Source organism: Oryctolagus cuniculus, chromosome 12, assembly GCF_051225735.1.
Source record: "Oryctolagus cuniculus isolate XC-2025 breed Fujian yellow rabbit chromosome 12, ASM5122573v1, whole genome shotgun sequence".
Classification (NCBI taxonomy): Eukaryota; Metazoa; Chordata; class Mammalia; order Lagomorpha; family Leporidae; genus Oryctolagus; species Oryctolagus cuniculus.
Genome location: NC_142878.1, coordinates 30925652 through 30947415, shown reverse-complemented (window position 1 = coordinate 30947415; position 21764 = coordinate 30925652). Strand labels below are relative to the sequence as shown.

Below are 21764 nucleotides of genomic sequence, written 5' to 3'. Positions count from 1 at the left end.
TAGAAGAAACAAAGAGAATGAAGGCATAGATTAAAATAAATTTAGAGATCAGCATTATAGTACTGTGTGTTAAGCCACTGCTTGTAATCTGGTTTTTTAATCAGAGTGCTGGTTTGAGTCCCAGCTGCTCTGCTTCTGATCCAGCTTCCCACTAATGTGCCTGAGAAAGTAACAGTGGATCCAACAGTGGTTGGATCCTTGCCTCTCACATGGGAGAGCTAAATGAGAGTGCCAGGCTCATGGCTTCAGCTTGGCCCAGCTGTCACTGTTAAAATAATTTGGGAATTAATCAATCATTGGAAGATTGATCTTTCTCTTCAACAAGTAAGTAAATAATATATATGTAAATAAACTTACATTCCTTCATTTTATTCTTAATTTTGTTCCCATTAAACAAATACTTTGGGGGCTGGTGCTGTGGTGTAGCAGGTAAATCCGCCGCCTGCAGTGCGGCATCCCATATGGGCACCGGTTTGAGTCTCGGCTGCTCAACTTCCGATCCAGCTCTCTGCTATTGCCTGGGAAAGAAGTAGAAGATGGCTCAAGTTCTTGAGCCCCTGCGCCTGCATGGGAGACCTGGAAGTGGCTCCTCACTCCTGGCTTCGGATCAGCTTAGCTCTGGCCATTGCGGTCATTTGGGAAGTGAACCAGTGAATGGAAGACCTCTTTCTCTCTCTGGATCGACCTCTCTCTGTAACTCTCTCAAATAGATATAAATCTTAAAAAAAAAAAACAACACTTTGTAGTACTCTAAATGTAGCTAATCAATCAAAATTGAATAAACAGTATCTATTTGAAAAGTTTTAATAGGGTAATAGTAATGCAAGTCACCTTTAACCATATTCTTGTTGCATAAACACCCATAATATAATGTTAGGTGAAACTAAAATAAAATCAAATTTGCATAGTCTACAATAACTTTACAATTTTAAAAGGTTAAACCAAGATAATAAATGTCAAACTGCGAGTTTAGTATTTATTTATTTAATTGACACCTGAGCTCCAACCCAGTGGTGCTTAAATCAGTTGGGAGGCAATTAACTGCTATCACACTAGTGTAAATATAGATTACAACCAGAACAAATAAATGAGAAATGAAGACTGCTTAAAAAAAAAGAACTCAAATATTTTTGTAAGAAGCGTGATTTATGAAGTTTGGAGAATATTTAGCATTAAGTACTCTTTCCATATATTTCTTTCCTACAACTCAACTCTCTTCAAAGTTGAAATGAACTAATAATGATGGTTTATAATTTTATCAGTGAACCAATGGAACAAGTTGGTATATTTCCATTTCCTGAGATTGAGTCTTATTATATCTGGAGAAACAAAAGTATAATTAGAAACCTATCATAACATGAATCACTGTATCACAACACAGAAGAAAACAAGTCCCTAATAATTACTACACATCCAGTAAAAGCTCTAAGGCACATAACTAATTTCTGTCCACTAATAAACTATTTACAACAGATGTTAAAATACTGATAATGTACAGAGATTAATGATTAAAATGCAATAAAAATTGGATTTTTGCTACAAATTATGGTTGACTAAAGACATAAATATATAATATATATAAATATATATATAAATATATAATGGCTTTGGGACACAGAGCTAAGTAAATTAAAATATATCACTCATATAAATCAAAGAAACCTATTTTAGGGGCAGGTGTTTGGCATAGTGGTTAAGATGCTGTTTGTGTGCCTGCATCCCATATCAGAGTGCCTGGGTTAGAGTCCCAGCTTCACTCCTAATTCCAGCTTCCTGCTAATAGACATGCTGAAAGGAGAGGCAGCAGAGGATGAGGATGGCTCCCTGCCACCCACATAGGAAACCTGGATTAAGTTCTCAGTTCCCGGAATTGGCCTGGTCCAGCACAGGTGTCCTGGTCTCTAGATGTTGTAGGCATTTGGGTAGTGAACCAGTGGACAGAAGCTCCTTCTTTCTTTGTCTCTCAAATAAACTATAAAAAAGAAAGCCTACTTAATCCTACATGTATAAAGCTAAATTCATAGTGTCATTAAAGTTTTGACTTGGCAGGCGCCGTGGCTCACTAGGCTAATCTTCTGCCTGCAGCACCAGCACATCGGGTTCTAGTCCCGGTTGGGGCGCCGGATTCTGTCCTGGTTGCTCCTCTTCCAGTCCAGCTCTCTGCTGTGGCCCGGGAGTGCAGTGGAGGATGGCCCAAGTGCTTGGGCCCTGCACCCGCATGGGAGACCAGGAGAAGCACCTGGCTCCTGGTTTCAGATCAGCATAGTTCTGGCCATAGCAGCCATTTGGGGGGTGAACCAATGGAAGGAAGACCTTTCTCTCTGTCTCTCTCACTGTCTAACTCTGCCAGTACAAAAAATAAATAAATAAATAAATAAGATTTTGACTCAAACAAAAGCTAAAGATTCAAGATAAAAACTCAAAAAGGATAGACTGAAATATACTATAAAATAATATATAATAAAAGGGATGAATGATTAATAATGGAAAAATCTAAATTTATCCTGTAATTTTAACACTCTCGCTCGTCGGCGCTGTGCTGATCTCTCACAGCTGATCAGCTGTGCTGATCTCTCTCTGTGTAACTCTGACTTTCAAATAAATAAAAAAATCTTTTTAAAAAATAGTGTGTTTCACTATTCTAGAATTTGAATAACAATTTGTACTCTACATATCTACAATTAAATATAAAAGATTTCCTAGTTAGTACACAGGGATCCTTAGAATTCAAGAATAATTTTTTTTATTTTTTATTTATTTGAAAGTCGGAGTTACACAGAGAGAGGAGAGGCAGACAGAGAGAGATCTTCCATCCTCTGGTTCACTTCCCAGAAGGCCGCAACAGCTGGAGCTGCGCCCATCTAAAGCCAGGAGCCAGGAGCTTTTTCTGGGTCTCCCTCATGGGTGCAGGGGGGCCATCTTCTACTGCTTTCCTAGGACATAACAGAGAGCTGGATTGGAAGTGGAGCAGCCAGGTCATGAATGGGCACCCATATGGGATGCCAGCGCTTCAGGCCAGGGTGTTGACCTACTGTGCTACAGCACTGGCCCCAAGAATAATATTTTTTTAAAAAAACTTTGTTCTTGTGATAGAAATAAACAAAATATACAATAGATGAGATTTATGTCCACATGTAATCCTAAAAGATAATTAGTAAAATCTGTGATGCCAACGAAGATGCATTTTTTAAAATATCAAATCATGAAGACTAATGTATTTTTCATGTCTTCATCAAGATGACAAAATCTAACAGATATAAAATAAATTACACTCTATAACATACAGTGATACAGAGACCAGAGGAAAAAGAAGGGTCAAAAGCAATACTCATCTAGCTTTGCTCATAGGGAAAGGATATGATAATGGCTGGATTTAAGAATCTAGGTACCTTAAAAAGTATTCTTCATAGAGAGAAGGGGTAATTCTTAAGCTTCTACCATAGAGTTGATGATGAAATATCATTCAAGATTTTCCAAGTTTCTCTTCTCTGATTTCATGATTACCACATAACCTCTAGTTATTAACCTGGCTTCCCAAGTTCTTGGATACAGGAAGAGTGCACTGGATTTGGAACCTGAAAATTCCAATCACTGGAAACGGTAATTTGTTCCAACACAAACTGGCATTCCAATGTGTGCATTCTAACTTACGCATCATTCTCTAGTTCGAATTGCCTTCCTGAAGTCTGTACATACATAAGTGAAAGTATACATTTGATCTTCTTAGGCAGGAAATATAAAGAGGACACTCTTTTCCACTGACAACTATTACAATCATCTTTTCTTTTTCACTTCCTGTCCTTATCCTGTCGCTAAAATGAAATGTGAAGAAAAAAATAAAATAAACTTTATTTTGGCCTACTGAAATAATTTGGACACATTCATTTAAACATCAAAATAACTAACAAGTTGTCTAGAATTTAAACCAAAACATAGGATATACATTTACACAGCCTCATTTACATTAATGCTCTATTCCCCAAGAATAAAGAAACCCAGGATGTTCAAATTGTGCTCTAAGGAAAAATTCAGATTTTTGAACTTGCACTAGCCAGCAACTTTATTTATAAAGGGGTTTGGCATGTGAGTCAACCGTTCCAAGACTTAAAGAAGTATTTAAAAGACATCTCATGCGGAGCAGGGAAGGAATACTTGCATTTGAAGTTATTCAAATAAAAACTAAGACCTCCCTCATTGGATGATTCAACAGTAATTGTATTATTCCATTAAAACAACAATGACAGCTATATTTCATACTCCACATCATTCAGCCTCATACTAGACATTGCAACTCAACTGTGTCCGCTTAGGTTTCACTGAGAAAACGCCGCCTAAATTCTCAGTTCGCCTTAACAAACGTCTACCGTTGCTAAACCCACGGAGCAGAAGTCTCTTAGGACCGCGATGCCATGAACTTGCACCGCAACCGAAATCGTCTTTGCAACCTCCGTCTCCTGGAGACTCGACCGGCTGCTGAGACCGTGAGAATCCTGCAGGGAGCCTCGGGTGGCAGAGACGGGGTAGAGGGAAGGTCTGAGTCCCGCGGAGGAACGTCTACAGGGGAGCGGTTAGCTGCAGAGACTAACAGACCCGGCTCCAGATGATGTACATTTAAAGAGAATTTAGTGACGGGCGTAGGGGAAAGTGACAGAAAATCATTGCCCTCCTCCGTTAGAAGGTGAAGAGAAGTACGAAAAGAGGGCAAGGGGAGGAGGGCGGGGAGAGTAAGGGCCCCAAGGACCAGGAATGGAGAAGAGCACCCGATCTGTGAGCTGGGCCTTGGTTCGGACCGCCGGTCCCGTTAGGCGGGCGGCAGGATGAAAGCATCGCGCTCACTCAGGGTAGTGGAGAAGTAAAAGCATTTACAGCGGTCACCAGCCCTGCACAAGAAGATGTCGTCTCTCTTTCCCCGCCAGCTCCCCTTCATTCCCGTACCTCTCATTCTGGCACCAGCGACACTCGGGCAAAACTCTGCCAAAGCCCGCGCCGCGGGAGGACAGCAAAAGGAAAATACCTGAGTCCCAGGAATCTCGCTGACAGCGACAGGAGGAGGAGCCGTGGACAAGTGGAGCCCGGGTAAGATCCTCTCTTGGCTCTGGTCAAACCCAACTCTTACGGGTGGGGCGGGGAGCTTCCGCCCGGAGCTTGGAGAGCGTCACTTCCTTCTGTCACCACCCGTCCTCCTCGGCGCTCTAGCTACGTTCGCAGCGTTCTGACTTCCTCTTCCAGGAGCCTTCGGCCTATAACACCTGACGTGGACTACAAGACCCAGCATCCACCACGGTAACTTGATTTCCGGGGTCAGGGGAGCCGCGCTAGGTGCATCACCATGGAAGCGATCGGTTTGGTCACGTGGGGCCCCTGGTTACGCCCGGTGGCGGCTGTGGGGTCTGGGGCTCACGCGGGGGCCATTTTGCCAAAGGCTGCCTCCCGGAGTCGGAGGCGGCCTGGCACCTGGCTAAAGCTGTTCCTTCTGATCCTCTGCAGCTTAGAGCTTGAAGAAGAACTGAAAGGCTGGGCTCCATCGAGCCCCTGGGAGACGGCAATGGTTCCCTCCAGCCAGCGCCACCTGACGACCCTCCATGGCGACTGCGCCCTCCTCGCTCTTCCTGCTGCCGCCCCTTCCAACCCCGTGTGCCGGTCGCCTCCAGAGCCGCAGTCGTCCTTCCACCTCAGAGACTGATGATAGTCGAATAGGGGGCGCCATGAGAGGAGAGAAAAACTATTACTGCCGTGGAGCTGCTGGGGACCACGGTTCCTGCCCCCCTACACCATTGCCTCTGGCCTCAACCCTCTTGATGCCCGCGGAAGCGGTCTCGAGTAGCTGGTCCAGCTCTGGAGGTGGTTTGTCAGCGGGAGATGAAGAGGAGACTCGGCTCCTTCAACTCTTGCGCACCGCCCCGGATCCTTCCGAGGCCTTACAGGCTTTGCAAGCTGCTCTGCCGCGGCGGGGCGGCCGGCTTGGCTTCCCTAGACGCAAGGAGGCATTGTATAGGGCCCTGGGCCGGGTGCTCGTGGAAGGGGGTAGTGATGAGAAGCGGCTCTGCTTGCAACTTCTCTCGGACGTTCTCCGGGGGCAAGGGGAGGCAGGCCAGCTGGAAGAGGCCTTTAGCCTGGCCCTTCTGCCTCAGTTAGTTGTCTCCTTGCGAGAAGAGAATCCAGCCTTACGGAAAGATGCGCTGCAGATCCTGCACATATGTCTGAAGCGTAGTTCTGGCCAGGTGCTGAGAATGCTTATACAGCAAGGACTGGAAAGTACCGATACTCGGCTTAGAGCTTCCACGGCACTATTGCTCCCGATCTTGCTTACTCCTGAGGATTTGTTGCTTGGCCTGGATCTCACCGAGGTAATCATCTCTCTAGCCCGAAAGCTTGGCGATCAGGAGATAGAAGAAGAATCGGAGACAGCTTTCTCTGCACTTCAACAAATTGGGGAGCGACTTGGCCAAGAGAGGTTTCAGTCCTATATCTCTCGCCTGCCCTCTGCTCTGAGGAGACACTACAATCGCCGCCAGGAGACCCAGTTTGGAACTCAGGTTCCTTATTATTTGGAACTTGAAGCGTCTGGTTTTCCCGAAGAGCCTCTTCCCTGTGCGGTGGCTCTTTCCAATAGCAATCTTAAATTTGGGATTATTCCTCAGGAGCTGCATTCAAGATTATTGGATCAGGAAGACTATAAGAACCGGACTCAGGCTGTTGAAGAATTAAAGCAGGTGCTGGGAAAATTTAACCCTAGTTCTACCCCTCATTCTAATCTTGTTAGTTTCATTAGCTTATTGTATAACTTGCTAGACGATTCTAACTTCAAAGTGGTCCATGGCACACTTCAGGTCCTGCATATACTAGTTACTCGCCTTGGAGAGCAGGTACAACAATTCTTGGGACCAGTTATAGCAGCTTCTGTCAAAGTGCTGGCAGACAATAAGTTGGTAATCAAGCAAGAATACATGAAAATCTTCCTCAAGCTAATGAAGGAAGTAGGTCCTCAGCAGGTGCTTTGTTTACTGCTGGAACATCTCAAACATAAGCATTCCAGAGTAAGAGAGGAGGTGGTGAACATTTGCATCTGCTCCCTCCTGACTTATCCCAGTGAGGATTTTGACCTACCCAAGCTGTCTTTTGATCTAGCCCCAGCTCTTGTAGATAGCAAACGCAGGGTACGCCAGGCAGCTCTAGAAGCCTTTGCTGTGCTGGCATCATCAATGGGCTCAGGTAAAACCAGCATCCTTTTTAAAGCTGTGGATACTGTTGAACTGCAAGATAATGGTGATGGAGTAATGAATGCTGTGCAGGCCAGATTGGCTAGAAAAACCTTACCCAGGCTAACAGAACAGGGATTTGTGGAATATGCAATGCTCATGCCATCTTCTGCCCAGGGTAGGTCAAGCCATTTGGCACATGGAGCAGATACAGACTGGCTTTTGGCTGGTAACAGAACTCAGAGTGCACACTGTCACTGTGGTGACAACACAAGGGATAGCATGCAGCTTTATGGATCTTACAGTCCAACTATCTGTACCCGAAGGGTATTAAGTGCAGGAAAAGGAAAAAATAAGTTACCATGGGAAAATGAGCAGCCTGGAGTCATGGGAGAAAACCAGACCTCCAGTTCCAAGGATATAGAGCAGGTATGTTTCTTCTCCAATTTTTTTAGTTGAAACTGTGTAAGAATTTAAAATGAAAATATGGCTGTGATACTTAAGGGAGAGGCTGCTTGAGAGCTGTTATGTTTTGTTTTAAATCAATTTGAATGCTGAATTGGGTATCTATTATGGTCACATAAGATGATTTAATAGATTTTCCTCCTAGATGGATTGCATTGATTTTGAGGCACAATGTGAAACAGACAATACCTGGATTTCAATTTTGGCTTGCCACCTTGGTGTGTCCATAACTTCATTAACATTACAAACATTGAATACCTAGTTAAGTGTCAGATAAAATCCAAGTTCTGGGATTAGACCAGTTCCACCTCATTTAGGGGAAAAAAACCAATAGGGCAGTTAACAAATTTGTTTAGTGCTAAAATAGAAAAGTTAACAGTCCTGTGGGGGTACTAAAGATAGAAAAAATAATTCCACTGAAGAAGTCAAAATAGCCTTCAATGTAGATGTGACATTTGAACTGAGATCCACCTTCCCAGTTTTTATTGTAAAAATTCCAGATACACAGGTAAATTAGGAGTATAGTGATTTACTCACATACTTCATCTATGTTTACCACTTGTTATTATCTTAATGTATTTGTGTTTGCTGAACTAGTCAACATCTTGCCATATTTGCAGTTTTCTTGACTTCACTCCTAAATACCTTGGTACATATCTTCTGAGAATGACATCCTTTTTTATAACCATAATATCATTGTCACTCCTTAGAATATCAATAGCAGTTCAGTAATGTCTAATATGTAGCCTGTATTTAAATTTCTTCCATCTGTCCCCAAAATGCGTTTCTTGATTTTATCCAGGATTCAGTCATACTTCATTTGGTCAATGTGTCTTTTACTTAGTGTAATATCCCCACCTGTTTGATTCTTTCTTTTTTCATGACACTGACTCTCTTTTTGGAAGTGTATTGAGTAGTTATTTTATAGAAAGTCTCACCTTTTAAATTTCTCTTTTTGTTGCCTTATAATTAGATTCAATTATAAGCTTTTTAAGAAATAAGCTTTTTAAGAAAAATAGTGCATACAAGCTAGGTATATATTAAATTAGACACACTTCACAGTAATATCACCTCATGAAACAAATAGTGTCCTATTAGTGATGCTTCATTTTAAGCATTTGGTTAAGATAGTGATAGCTAGGTCCACTATAGAGTTTTATAATTAGCACATAATCTGTAGGTTAGTAACTTTGAGAGTTCCCATATACCCCTGTCCACACATGTGGACAATTTACCTGCTATGTCCTGCACCACGGTGGTACATTTATTATAATCAATGAATCCATATTAACATATCATTATCACTCAAACTCCATAGTTTACATTAGAGTTAATTTATGTTGTATATAAGTTGACAAATGTATCCATTGTAAAATCATCCCGAATAGTTAACTCTCCTATAAATTCTCTATGTTCAAAAAAGGAGAAAATTCTCTCTGCTCTACATGTTCATCCTTTCCCCTACCTCCAACTCAGTCCCTGGAATCCGTGTTTATTTTATTGTCCCAGTCTCCCATGTGAGTGGCAGGGACCCAAGAAATGTGATTGCAGGCTCATATAGTAACACTGTATTTAGTCTTGTAAGAAATTGCCAGCCTGTCTTCCAAGGTGGCTATAGCATTTTGCATTCCCAGCAGAAATGAGGGAGAGTTTCCCTTGCTCCACACGGTAATCTGCATTTGGTGTTGTCAGTGTTTTGGATTTTGACCATTCTAATAGGTATATATTAGGATCTCATTGTTATTTTAATTTGCAATTCCCTAATGACATCTGATATTGGAACACATTTCCATATGCTCCGTTGCCATTCATTTGTCTTCTTTGGTAAGTTATCTGGTAAGGTCTTTTGTCCATCATTTTTTCTTTATTGTTGAGTTTTTTTTTTTTTTTTTTTTTTTTTTTTTTTTTTTGACAGGCAGAGTGGACAGTGAGAGAGAGAGAGACAGAGAGAGAAAGGTCTTCCTTTTGCCGTTGGTTCACCCTCCAATGGCCGCCGCTGCAGCCGGCGCACCGCGCTGATCCTGGCAGGAGCCAGGAGCCAGGTGCTTTTCCTGGTCTCCCATGGGGTGCAGGGCCCAAGCACCTGGGCCATCCTCCACTGCACTCCCTGGCCATAGCAGAGAGCTGGCCTGGAAGAGGGGCAACCGGGACAGAATCCGGCGCCCCAACCGGGACTAGAACCCGGTGTGCCGGCGCCGCAAGGTGGAGGATTAGCCTATTGAGCCACGGCGCCGGCTTATTGTTGAGTTTTAAGAAGTCTTTGCGGGGTGGTCATTTGGCCTAGCAGTTCAGCTGTTGCTTGGGAAGCCCACATTCCCTTTCATAATGCCTGGGTTTGATTCAGTTTGTCATCAAAATAACTTGTTGAGATATTTGGTTGGAATTGTATTGAATCTATAGATCAGTGAAAGAACTGCCATCTTGACAATATTGCATCTTTCTATCCATGAACATGGAGTATCTCTCCATTTAAATAGTTCTTTGATATTTTTCATTATAATCTTTTACTTGTCCTCACACAACTCTTATACATATTTTTGTTAAATTTTTACCTAAGTATCCTTTTTATGCTAATTAAATGGTCTTTTTTTTTTAAGATTTATTTATTTATTTGAAAGTCAGAGTTACACAGAGAGAGAAGAGGCAGAGAGAGAGAGAGAGAGAGAGGGAGGAAGGGAGAGGGAGAGAGGTCTTCCATCCGCTGATTCACTTCCCAATTGGCCACAATGGCCGGAGCTGTGCGGATCCGAAGCCAGGAGCCAGGAGCTTCTTCCAGGTCTCCCATGTGGGTGCAGGGGCCCAAGGACTTGGGCCATCTTCTACTGCTTTCCTGGGCCATAGCAGAGTTAGATTGGAAGTGGAGCAGCCAGGTCTTGAACCAGCACCCATATAAGATGCCGGCGCTTCAGGCCAGGGCATTAACCTACTGCGCCATAGCACTGGACCCTGGTCATATGTTTTTATTTCAAATTCCACACTCATTGCTGGTATATAGAAAGACTGTTGTATATTAATTAGTTTTGTATCCTATGACCTTGCTATAATCATTTATTAGTTCTAGGAGTATTTTTGTCAGTCCTTTTGTGCTTTTTGCACAATCATGGTATCTGCAAACAATGGCCAATTTATTTTTTCCTTCTTAATCTGTATACTTGTTATCTCCTTTTTGTTTTACTGTACTAGTTAAAACTTCTGATATGATATTGAAGAGCCCTGCTGAGAGACAAGATACTTGCCTTGTTCTTAATCTTAGTAGGGAGGCTTAGAATTTCCCACCATTATATATGATGTTAGTTGCAGTTTTTTTTTTTTTTAATGGATATGCTATATCAAGTTGAGGAACTATTTCTAGGTTAGTGAGAGTCTATAATGTAGGGATAATGGGTTTTGTCAGATGCTTTTTCTGTATCTGTTGATAGGATCGTGTGACTTTTTTTTCTTCTTTTGTCTGATAATGTGATAGATTATATAACTTGATTTTCAGATATTGAACCAGCCTTGCATACCTGGGATAAATCCCATTGGGTTGTGGTATATTATTCTTTTGATACATTGTTGGATTCCATTTGTTAATGTTTTATTAAGGAGGTTTACATCTTTGTTCATGGGTGAGGAGTGGGGAACCTTTTTGCTGCCAAGGGCCATTTGGATATTTATAGTATCATTCATGGCCATACAAAATTCTCAACTTAAAAATTAGCCTGCTATAGACTTATTGAATTTATTTAAAAAAGATTTATTTATTTATGTGAAAGAGTAACAGAGGGAGATACAGAGTGAGTGAGAGATCCTCCATCTGCTGGTTCACTCCCTAGATGGCCGTAATGGCCAGGGCTGGGCCAGGACAAAGCTCGGAGCTTCAAGCTTAGGTTCTTTTAGGTCTCCCATGTGGATAGTAGGGGCCCAAGCACTTGGGCCATCTTCCACTGCTTTTCTCAGGCCATTAGCAGGGAGCTGGGTCAGAAGTAGAGCATCTGGGCATGAACCAGGGCACAAATGGGATGATGGTGTTGCAGGCAGCAGCTTTACCTACTATGCCATAACACAGGCCCCAGATTTATTGAATTTTGATTCCTGCCTGCAGGACTGGCAGGGCTAGACCAAGTGATTTTGCAGGTTTTATATGGCTCATGAGTCGGACAGTCCCCACCCCTGATGGAAGGTGTTTGTCTGAAGTTTTCTTATAATCTCTTTGTCAGTTTTGGTATTAGGGTAACGCTGGCTTCATAGAATATGAATTCGGATGTATTTCTTCTGTCTCTATCTTACGAAAAAACTATTGGTTTCTATTTGCTGCTCATTTTCTTTTTTTTTTTTTTTGTTTGTTTGTTTGTTTCGAAAGGCAGAATGTGGCAGAGGTCTTTGTTTTTTAATTAAACTTGTTTTTCACTGACATGATTAAAGCTGTGGTAGAGGCCTTATCAAGTTCAGAAGAAGAAAAAGAGAGGAATCTGTCCTGGGAATGAAATGTAGTTGTTATCTGCTTGCCTATGAATGCTTTAACTGTAGTCCTTATCTGCTTATATATAACCATTTTAGGTTCTGCTTGTTAGTACGGAGCAGTGATGTTAAACCCTTGCCAGACAGCTTACAGCTCAGTATGTGTGTAAAAAAAAATCTTCAGTAGCTATGTTTGCATGTGCAGCATTGTATCAATCCTGTGGCCTCCATGTAAGGTTAGAATATCCAATTGAATGTAGCAGGTAACCTTATAAGGGAGACAAAGAGGCTAAAACCATATATAAGAGAAAAACCTTTGTTCAGAGCTCGGTATTTTGAATAAGATTCCACCTGGGGTGCTGGCGCTGTGGCACAGCAGGTTAACACCCTGGCCTGAAGTGCCCGTATCCCATATGGATGCCTGTTCGAGTCCTGGCCTCTCCTCTTCCAGTCCAGCTCTCTGCTATGGCCAGGGAAGCAGTGGAAGCACCCATGTGGGAGACCCGGAAGGAGCTCCTGGCTTCTGGCTCCTGGCTCCTGGCTCCTGGCTTCGGATCGGCACAGCTCCGGCTGTTGCGCCCAATTGGAGATTGAATCCGCGGATGGAAGACCTCTCTCACTCGCTCGCTCGCTCTCGCTCTCTCGCTCACTCTTTCTCTGCTTCTCCTCTCTCTGTGTAACTCATTCCCCAAAGGGCCACAATGGCTGCAATTTGTCCAGGCCAAAGCCAGGAGCCTAGGATTCCATCCTGGGTGGGTTGCTGGAGGCCCAAGCACTGGGACCATTTTTTTTTTTTTTTTTTTAAGATTCATTTTATTTATTTGAATGAGTAACAGAGAGGTAGGGACATAGAGGCTTGCACTGTGGCATATAAAAGGTAAAGCTGACGCCTGCAAAAAACCAGCATCCCATATGTGCCCTGGTTTACACCCCAAGTGGCTGCAACAGATGGAGCAGAGCTGATCTGAAGCCAGGAGCCAGGAGCTTCTTGCAGATCTCCCACGTGGGTGCAGGGACCCAAAGACTTGGTCCATCCTCCACTGCATTCCCAGGCAGCAGAGCAGCCAGTACTCAAACCAGCACGCCTATGGGATGCATGCCAGGGCTTTACCCCGCTGTGCCACAGTGCCTGTTGGGCCATCTTCTGCTGGCTTTCCTGGATGCATTAGCAGGGAGCTGGATCAGAAGCAGAGCATTCCATATTCAAACTGGCATTTCAATATGAGATCCCTGCCTTGCAAGCAGGAAATTCAGGAACTTCACCTGTAGGGCTACAATGTCTGCTCCCTTTGTTTTTGTTTTTTATCTTGATTTTACTTGAGAATTTTATGATTATGTTTTCTCTTCTTTCTTAGCATATCAATGATACTTGTTTTTTACGTTTTTAGTAGCTGACCTAGAGTTTGCAGTGTACATTTACATATCCCATCCCACTCCCCACAACATGCAAATAAGCCTGCCTGATCAAATACATTGTTGCTGTTATTTTGAGCTGCTGGATGAATTAAGAATAATAAAAATAAGTATTTTACCTTCACTTATTCTTTCTCCAATGCACTTTTCTTTCTATAGATCGAGGTTTCTGACTTATATAATTTTCCTTTTCTCTGACGTTTTGTGTAAAGGAAAGTTTTACTGGCAACAAATTCCCTCAGTTTCTGTTGGTGCCTTTTGAGGGATAATTTCTCAGGATGTTGAATTTCACTCCACCCTCCTCTCATTTGCATATTGTCTAAGAAGTCAGGTGTGTTTCTTCTCTAAGTAAGATGTTTCTTTGGCTGTCTTAAGGATCCTTCTTTATCTTTGATTTTGTGTAGTTTGAATTGGTGATCACATGCAGTTTTTCAGGCATTTATCCTGATTGATACTCTCTGAGCTTCCAGGACTTGTGGTGTGATTTCTGACATTAATTTAGGGATGTTTTCAGTCACTATTGACTTAAATATTTTTACTCTTTTCCTTTGACTATTTTCTCTCTGGACTTCCCATTACATGTGTGTTCTCCCTTTTGTGATTTTCCCACAGTCTTAGCATATTCTGTTATCTTTTGTTTTGTTTTTGGTCTTTGTTTCTCTTTGCTTTTAATATTTGGACATTCCTGTCATTGTATTTTCAAGCTCAGAGATTCTTGCCTTAATGGTGTCCAGTCTACCAATGAAGGTATCAAAGGCATTCTTCATTTCTGAAACAGTGTTTTTGATCACTAGGTTTCTTTTGATACTGTCATAATGTCTAGCTCTCGGCTTAAATTATTTGTCTGTTCTTGCATGTCATCTTCCTTTTTCCATTATAGTCTTTATCATATTAATTGTTTTATTTTTAAAATTCATGATCTGATCATTACGGTTCTAAAGCTTTTCAATCACATCAGACTGTATTCTTTTGCCTTTTAATATGCTTTGTAACTTTTGAAAGGTGGACATAATGGACTAAGTAAAAGGAACTGTGATAAACACATCTTTAGTAATGTAGTGTTAAGGTGTGTGGGAGGAGGAGTCTTCTGTAGTCCTGTAATTAGGTCTCAGTCTTTTGATAAGCCTGTACCCACTGTGAACCTCACCAGCACATGTCAGGAGTGTTTCTCTGGTAAGTTGTGATTCTCTGTACCCATCTGTTTGGGTGTCCAATTTGGGAGTAATAGTTTGCCTATTGGACCTCACTTCTTTGATGGACCTAAAGAGTTGTTTACTGTTCATTTTGTTCAGGTTTTCACTTGATTGGATTTCATGAGTACTCCTATGCTCTTTATAAGCTGAACTGAACTTTTTCGGTGTTTTTTTGTTGTTCCATGTTTTATGGCCATTCCTGAGTTCTAATAATAACAATGAAATAATTTCCGTTTTTTTTTTTTTTTAGTTTTTTCCTGAGAATAAAGGCATTTCTCTCCAAGATTAAGATTATAAAATTCAAAGTCAAACCAAATTCTTTGATTGCTTTAATTTATTTCCCCAGCCGCATCTGAGAGGCAGAGAGAGGGATAAAGGGATAGCTCTAGAGATAGCTGGTTCCACCCTCCCCACCACCACCATGCCCACAACACCCAAGATTGGGCCAAGCCAAAGCCTGAAGCTGTAATATCAATTCCGGTCTCCCATGTGAATGGCAGGGATTGAAGTATATGAGCAATCACCTGGTAACTCCCAGGGTCTATATTATTGAAAAGCTGGGGATGGAAGCCATAACTGAAAATCCACCCCAAGTAATCTAATTTGAAACATGGTGGTGGACCCAGGACTTGAAGTCAGGCAGGCACTCCTTATGAGATGGAGGTATCTTAACGGCTGTGCTAAATGCCTGCCCCCTCTATTTATCTTTTTAAGAACATATCCGATTTTTATAATCCCACCTGTCAGGTTTCTTTTTTTTTTTTTTTTTTTAAGATTTATTTTATTTATTTGAAAGAGTTACAGAGAGAGGTAGAGCCAGAAAGAGAGAGGTCTTCCATCTGATGATTCACTTCCCAGATGACTGCAGTGGCCAGAGCAGGAGCTGATCCAAAGCCAGGAGCCAGAAGCTTCCCCTGGGTCTCCCATGTGGATGCAGAAGCCCAAAAACTCAGGCCATCCTCCACTACCTTCAGAGGCCACAGCAGAGAGCTGGATCGGAAGTGGAGCAGCCGGGATGCGAACTAGAACCCATATGGGATGCCTCATCGCAAGCCAGGACTTTAACCTGCTGTGCCACAGTGCCGGCCCCTGTCAGGTTTCTTTATGTCTCACCTCACTTATCCCTTTGCTTAAAAATCCTCCACTGGCTCCAACAACCTTCAAGATATAATGCAGATTTTTCATTCAGTAATGGCTCCTTCCCCCCACCTCTGACTCCCTACTAGTTCTACCAAAATGATCATATCCGTATACCTTGCCATCTATTTTTAACCTGTTGAGTCTTCTGGTCTTTTGACATATCCATCTACTGCCCCTCTTTTCTGGGTAACATCTATTCCTCCTTTGGGTTATTTTAGGTCTTTTACCACCTGCCTCATCTCATCCTATGCTTCCCTCATCATGGTGCTTATTATTAACATTGAATTGGCACCTTGCGGCGCCGGCACACCGGGTTCTAGTCCCGGTTGGGGCGCCGGATTCTGTCCCGGTTGCCCCTCTTCCAGGCCAGCTCTCTGCTATGGCCAGGGAGTGCAGTGGAGGATGGCCCAGGTGCTTGGGCCCTGCACCCCATGGGAGACCAGGAAAAGCACCTGGCTCCTGGCTCCTGCCAGGATCAGCGCGGTGCGCCGGCTGCAGCGGCGGCCATTGGAGGGTGAACCAGCGGCAAAGGAAGACCTTTCTCTCTGTCTCTCTCTCTCACTGTCCACTCTGCCTGTCAAAAAAAAAAAAAAAAAAAAAAAAAAAAAAAAAAAAAAAAAACATTGAATTGGAATTGATTTTTCTTGACTATTTTCTGTTACCTCAATCTACTGTGAACTCATTAAGAACAAAGGTGATAACTTTTTAATCTTATTATTCAAGGATTAGCACAATACTAGGCATATAGGAAGTACTGACAGATGTTTGTTGAGTCCTCTTGTGTAGTTGATTGTTTTAATCGAGCTTTACGTTTGTGGAAAAACAACTTAAAGTAATACTAAAATACAATGTGATTAAATATTTTCTGCTTCTCAGTAGCAGTCATATGTATAATTGATAATACCAGCAGAAAAAACTAGAGGTTGTATGTCTTAAATGAAAACCAGTGGTGGAGCTGACATTGTAGAACAGTAGGTTAAGCCTCCACTTGCAACACTGGCATCCCATATTGAAATGCCAGTTTGAGTCCCAAATGTTCCGCTTCCAATCCAGCTTCCTGATAATGTGCCTGGGAAAGCAGTGGAAGATGACCTGGTAATTGGCCCCTGCCACGCACATGGAGCACCAAGATGGAGTCCCTGGTTCCAGGCTTCAGCCTGGCCTATTGCTGGCTGTTATGGTCATTTGGGGAGTGAACCCATAAGAGAGAAGATTTCCCACTCTGTCATTCCTAGTCTGTCTGTCACTCTAATTTTCAAATAAATACATAAATCTTAAACAAAAGAAAAGAAAAAAATCAATGGTGAAAAATTTTTTCAGAAAGTCAATTTAAGAATATGAAGGTGCTTCTTTGGCCCCATATTCTTACAGATTCCTTTAGAAGGAGTTTCGATACTACTCTGCAAAATAATTCCCTTTCGGCTGGCGCCGTGGCTCAATAGGCTAATCCTCCACCTTGCGGCGCCGACACACCGGGTTCTAGTCCCGGTCGGGGCGCCGGATTCTGTCCCGGTTGCCCCTCTTCCAGGCCAGCTCTCTGCTATGGCCCGGGAGTGCAGTGGAGGATGGCCCAGGTGCTTGGGCCCTGCACCCCATGGGAGACCAGGAAAAGCACCTGGCTCCTGGCTCCTGCCATCGGATCAGCGCGGTGCGCCAGCTGCAGCGGTGGCCATTGGAGGGTGAACCAACGGCAAAGGAAGACCTTTCTCTCTCTGTCTCTCTCTCTCACTGTCCACTCTGCCTGTCAAAAAAAAAAAAAAAAAAAATTCCCTTTGTAACCAGATTGATATACCAGCCCTCTGCTTCTATACCTAAAAATCAGATTATATATTTTTAAAGATTCACTTTATTTATTTGAAAGACAGAGTTACAGAGAGAGGTAGAGACAGAGAGATCTTCCATCTGCTGGTTCACTCTGTAACGGCCGGAGCTGTGCTGATCCAAAGCCAGGAGCCTGGAGCTTCTTCTGGGACCCCCATATGGGTTCAGGGACCCTAGGACTTGGGCCATCTTCTACTGCTTTCCCAGGCCATAGCAGAGAACTGGATTGGAAGAAGAGCAGCCGGGACTAGAACTGGTGCCCATATGGGATGCCGGCGTTTCAGTGCCACAGCGCCGGCCCCAGATTATATTTTTTAAAACCAGGAAGTATCTTTTAATTGCTTAAATAATGCCAAAGTGATCAATTTTGCTATTATATATTATCTAACTCTTTCATATTCTGCTTTACACATACAAAGACAAAGTAATTTGGACCTTTTTGAAACTTAAGGGTGTAATTGGAGAAAATTAAACTGACTTCCAACACAGAAAATTTCATAGTTCTTATAGTTTTTAATTAGGCTGATACTCTGCACAGAAAAATTTCAAGTATGTTAGTTTTCTTCCTTTTTTTAAGATTTTATTTATTTACTTGAGAGAGAGAGTTACAAAGAGACGGAGAGACAGGGAGAAAGGTCTTCCATCCACTCAAATTGCCGCAAAGGCTGGTGCTGGGCTGATCTGAAGCCAGGAGTCAGGAGTTTCTGCCTGGTCTCTTACACGGGTGCAGGGGCCCAAGCGCTTGGGCTAACTTCTACTGCTTTCCCAGGCCATAGCAGAGAGCTGGATTGGAAGAGGAACAGCAGGGATACCAACTGGCACCCATTTGGGATGCTGGCACCTCAGGCAGAGGCTTAGCCTACTATGCCATAGCGCTGACCCCATTCGTTTTCTTTAAGGTGTTAAAATACATGGCATGCTTTAGCCTTTTTTTTTTTTTTTTTTTTTTTTTGGACAGGCAGTTAGACAGTGAGAGAGACAGAGAGAAAGGTCTTCTTTCCGTTGGCTCACCCCCAAAATGGCCGCTACGGCCTGTGCGCTGCACCGATCCAAAGCCAGGAGCCAGGTGCTTCATCCTGGTCTCCCATGCAGGTGCAGGGCCCAAGCACTTGGGCCATCCTCCACTGCACTCCCGGGCCACAGCAGAGAGCTGGACTGGAAGAGGAGCAACGGGGACAGAATCCGGTGCCCCAACAAGAACTAGAACCCAGGGTGCCGGTGCCACAGGCGGAGGATTAGCCTAGTGAGCCGTGGTGCTGGCTTGCTTTAGCCTTTCTTAAAAGAACTGTACTGCATGACATGAGCTAGTTTAAGAGAATATAAAATATTTGTTTTTATAATTACTAATATGAGAATTTAAGTATCATGACAATACTTTCTTATATCCACACTCATGAAGCTTTTGTATGTACATTCAGAATAAAAGGTTAGATTACAAATCTTTAAAAATATGTGTATGGGCATTTGCTTTCTAAAAGAGAAAAGAGGGTAGTAGTTTGAGATTAGTGAAGAGTTAAATTATCTACTAGAGCAAAATCTGAGAGAAAACTCATTTTTTTCTCTCCTTCCCACTCATAAATCTACCCTCCAAAAAAGGAGATCAGATAATAAAAGACAACTAACCATTCATAAAAAGAAAAAGCATGTGTATCTGATATCAATTGGCGTTCCTCAGTACATACTATATATAGTATATAAGGTACTGTTACTGGCAGCTCAGCCCCTGTCTATGGTGAGAATCAAAATAAAATCATCCAGTTTGATCGGATGTATGATTTTTGTAATGTAATGATAGGAAAAAAGGTTACAAGACAGAGGTAGGGGATAGATTGGAGACCTTTGAATACCAGGCAAAGAGTTTAGCCTGTTACGTTGACAGTGATTTCAGATTATAGGTTTTCTGGAGAGTGAAAAGGTGGGAGGACTTTTTTTTTTTTTTTTTAGTTTATTTATTTGATGCATAGAGTTATAGACAGTGAGAGAGACAGAGAGAAAGATCTTCCTTCCGTTATTTTCACTCCCCAAATGACCGCTTCGGCCGGCACTGCTTCGATCTGAAGCCAGGAGCTAGGTGCTTCTTCCTGGTCTCCCATGCGGGTGCAGGGGCCCAAGCATTTGGGCCATCCTCCACTGCCCTCCTGGGCCACAGCAGAAAGCTGGACTGGAGGAGGAGCAACGGGACCAGAACCCGGTGCCTGTATGGGATGCCAGTGCCGCAGGCAGAGGATTAACCAAGTGAGCCACGGTGCCAGCCCTTGACTTTTTTGTTTTTTAAAGCAATGTTCCAGGAAAATTAATCACAGCAGTAGTAATGCATATGATTTTGTTTTGTTTTAAAGAGAAGCTGGAGATTGGAGACCAGAATACCAATTGGATGCTTGATTAGACTGATTTAAGTGTGAGGTATTTAGTTTTATTAGGATTAGAAAGATAACAGGATTAGACTGGAAAGAAGGGGTGAATGCAAGAGTTATTTCAAAAGATTTAGTGACTGCATATTGGAGGAGAGGGAGACCAAAAGGCATAACTCTAAAATTTGAACAGGAAGACTTACTGCATTGCAGATTGATGAGTAGACATAGGAAAGTCTAAAAAGAAGTTAATTTGGGGGAGGAATTGGGTTTTTGGTGAAAGAAGATAGAATATATCAGTTGAGTTGAAGAGCTCTATTAAAGGATCATGAAAATAAGTAGACACACAGATTCTTGAATTCATGTACTAAGAAGTAATTTCTGAGTATGTGTGTGTTCTCCAGTGAATAGCCTATAGAGCAAGAGAAGAGTACTTAGGACCAAATCTTGGTATAAATACCATTTAGGGAATAGCAGGAGATACAGCCAAATAAGGCAAAGAGAATGTGTGCTTAGGAATTGGAAGAGAACCAAGAAGAACAAGATTTTAGAAGCAAAGTGGTGGCCAAGTTTTAAGGAGTGATCAGTACCATTAAAGGCAGTATAGACATTGAAGATAATGAAATCTGAAAAGCACAATTTGTTCTTATATATAACATCTTATTACTCATAAAATTATTTTAAAGGTACTTTTCTCTTGATTTTATCTTTCTCAGTATCCTGTTAATTCTGATTGTAAAACGTATACATGCTCATTATAGAAAATTTGAAAAATTGAAAAGACAAAGAAAAATTAAAAATTTCTGTAATCCCACTAGTGAGAATGGTCTGCAGTCAATATTTTGTTGCCTGTACTTCTTGTGTCATTTCAATATATGTATATAGGCATAGATTTTTTCCCATAAATGAAAGTCTCCCTTTTTTCAGTTACTTTATCCTGAACTATTTTTCTGTAACAGCAAATAATCTGTAGTAGAAACTTTATTTTTTTATTTTAACTTTTACTTAATAAATATAAATTTCCAAAGTACAGCTTTTGGATTACAGTGGCTTTTTCCCCTCATAAGTTCTCTCCCACCCGCAACCTTCCCATCTCCCACTCCCTCTCCCATTCCATTTGCATCAAGATTCATTTTCAATTCTCTTTATATACAGAAGATCAATTTAGTATATATTAAGTAAAGATTTCAACAGTTTGCACCCACACCGAAACACAAAGTGTAAAGTACTGTTTGAGTACTAGTTATAGCATTGATTCACATTGAACAACACATTAAGGACAGAGATCCTACATGGGGAGTAAGTGCACAATACTCCTGTTGTTGACTTAACAATTGACACTCTTGTTTAAGGCGTCAGTCATCACCGTAGGCTCTTGTCATGAGTTGCCAAAGCTATGGAAGCCTTTTGAGTTCGCCAGCTCCGATCTTATTTAGACAAGGTCATAGTCAAAGTGGAAGTTCTCTCCTCCCTTCAGAGAAAGGTACCTCCTTCTTTGATGGCCCGTCCTTTCCACTGGGATCTCACTTGCAGAGATATTTCATTTAGGTTTTGTTTTTGGTTTTGTTTGTTTGTTTGTTTGTTTTTGCCAGAGTGTCTTGGCTTTCCATGCCTAAAATACTCTCATGGGCTTTTCAGCCAGATCCAAATGCCTTAAGGGCTGATTCTGAGGCCAGAGTGCTGTTTAGGACATCTGCCATTCTATGAGTCTGCTGTGTATCCCACTTCCCATGTTGGATTGG

General features: G+C 42.2%; 2 protein-coding genes across 15 annotated transcripts in view; one reads left to right on the top strand and one right to left on the bottom strand.

The window, feature by feature from the left end:
• KLHL28 (kelch like family member 28) overlaps positions 1–5149 on the bottom strand; it is a 32566-nt gene extending 27417 nt beyond the window's left edge. Inside the window, exons 1-2 of one of the 5 annotated variants that reach the window (XM_070053718.2) lie at positions 5015–5149; positions 3390–3812 (exon numbers count right to left, since the gene is read on the bottom strand). The gene's annotated coding sequence lies outside the window, so the exon portion shown is untranslated. Of the gene's footprint in view, positions 1–357; positions 519–3389; positions 3813–4935 lie in introns of all 5 variants that reach the window. The other 4 variants (XM_051822804.3, XM_089309296.1, XM_008269539.5 and 1 more) reach the window with 4 other exon arrangements.
• Positions 5150–5254: 105 nt separating this feature from the next.
• TOGARAM1 (TOG array regulator of axonemal microtubules 1) overlaps positions 5255–21764 on the top strand; it is a 76596-nt gene continuing 60086 nt past the window's right edge. For 4 of the 10 annotated variants that reach the window (XM_002718163.6, XM_008269543.5, XM_008269544.5 and 1 more), the window contains exon 1: positions 5255–7628. In XM_002718163.6, coding sequence (XP_002718209.1) covers positions 5583–7628 — 2046 coding nt within the window. In that variant the 5' untranslated portion in view covers positions 5255–5582. The remainder of the gene's footprint in view (positions 7629–21764) is intronic. The other 6 variants (XM_070053705.1, XM_070053702.1, XM_070053704.1 and 3 more) reach the window with 2 other exon arrangements.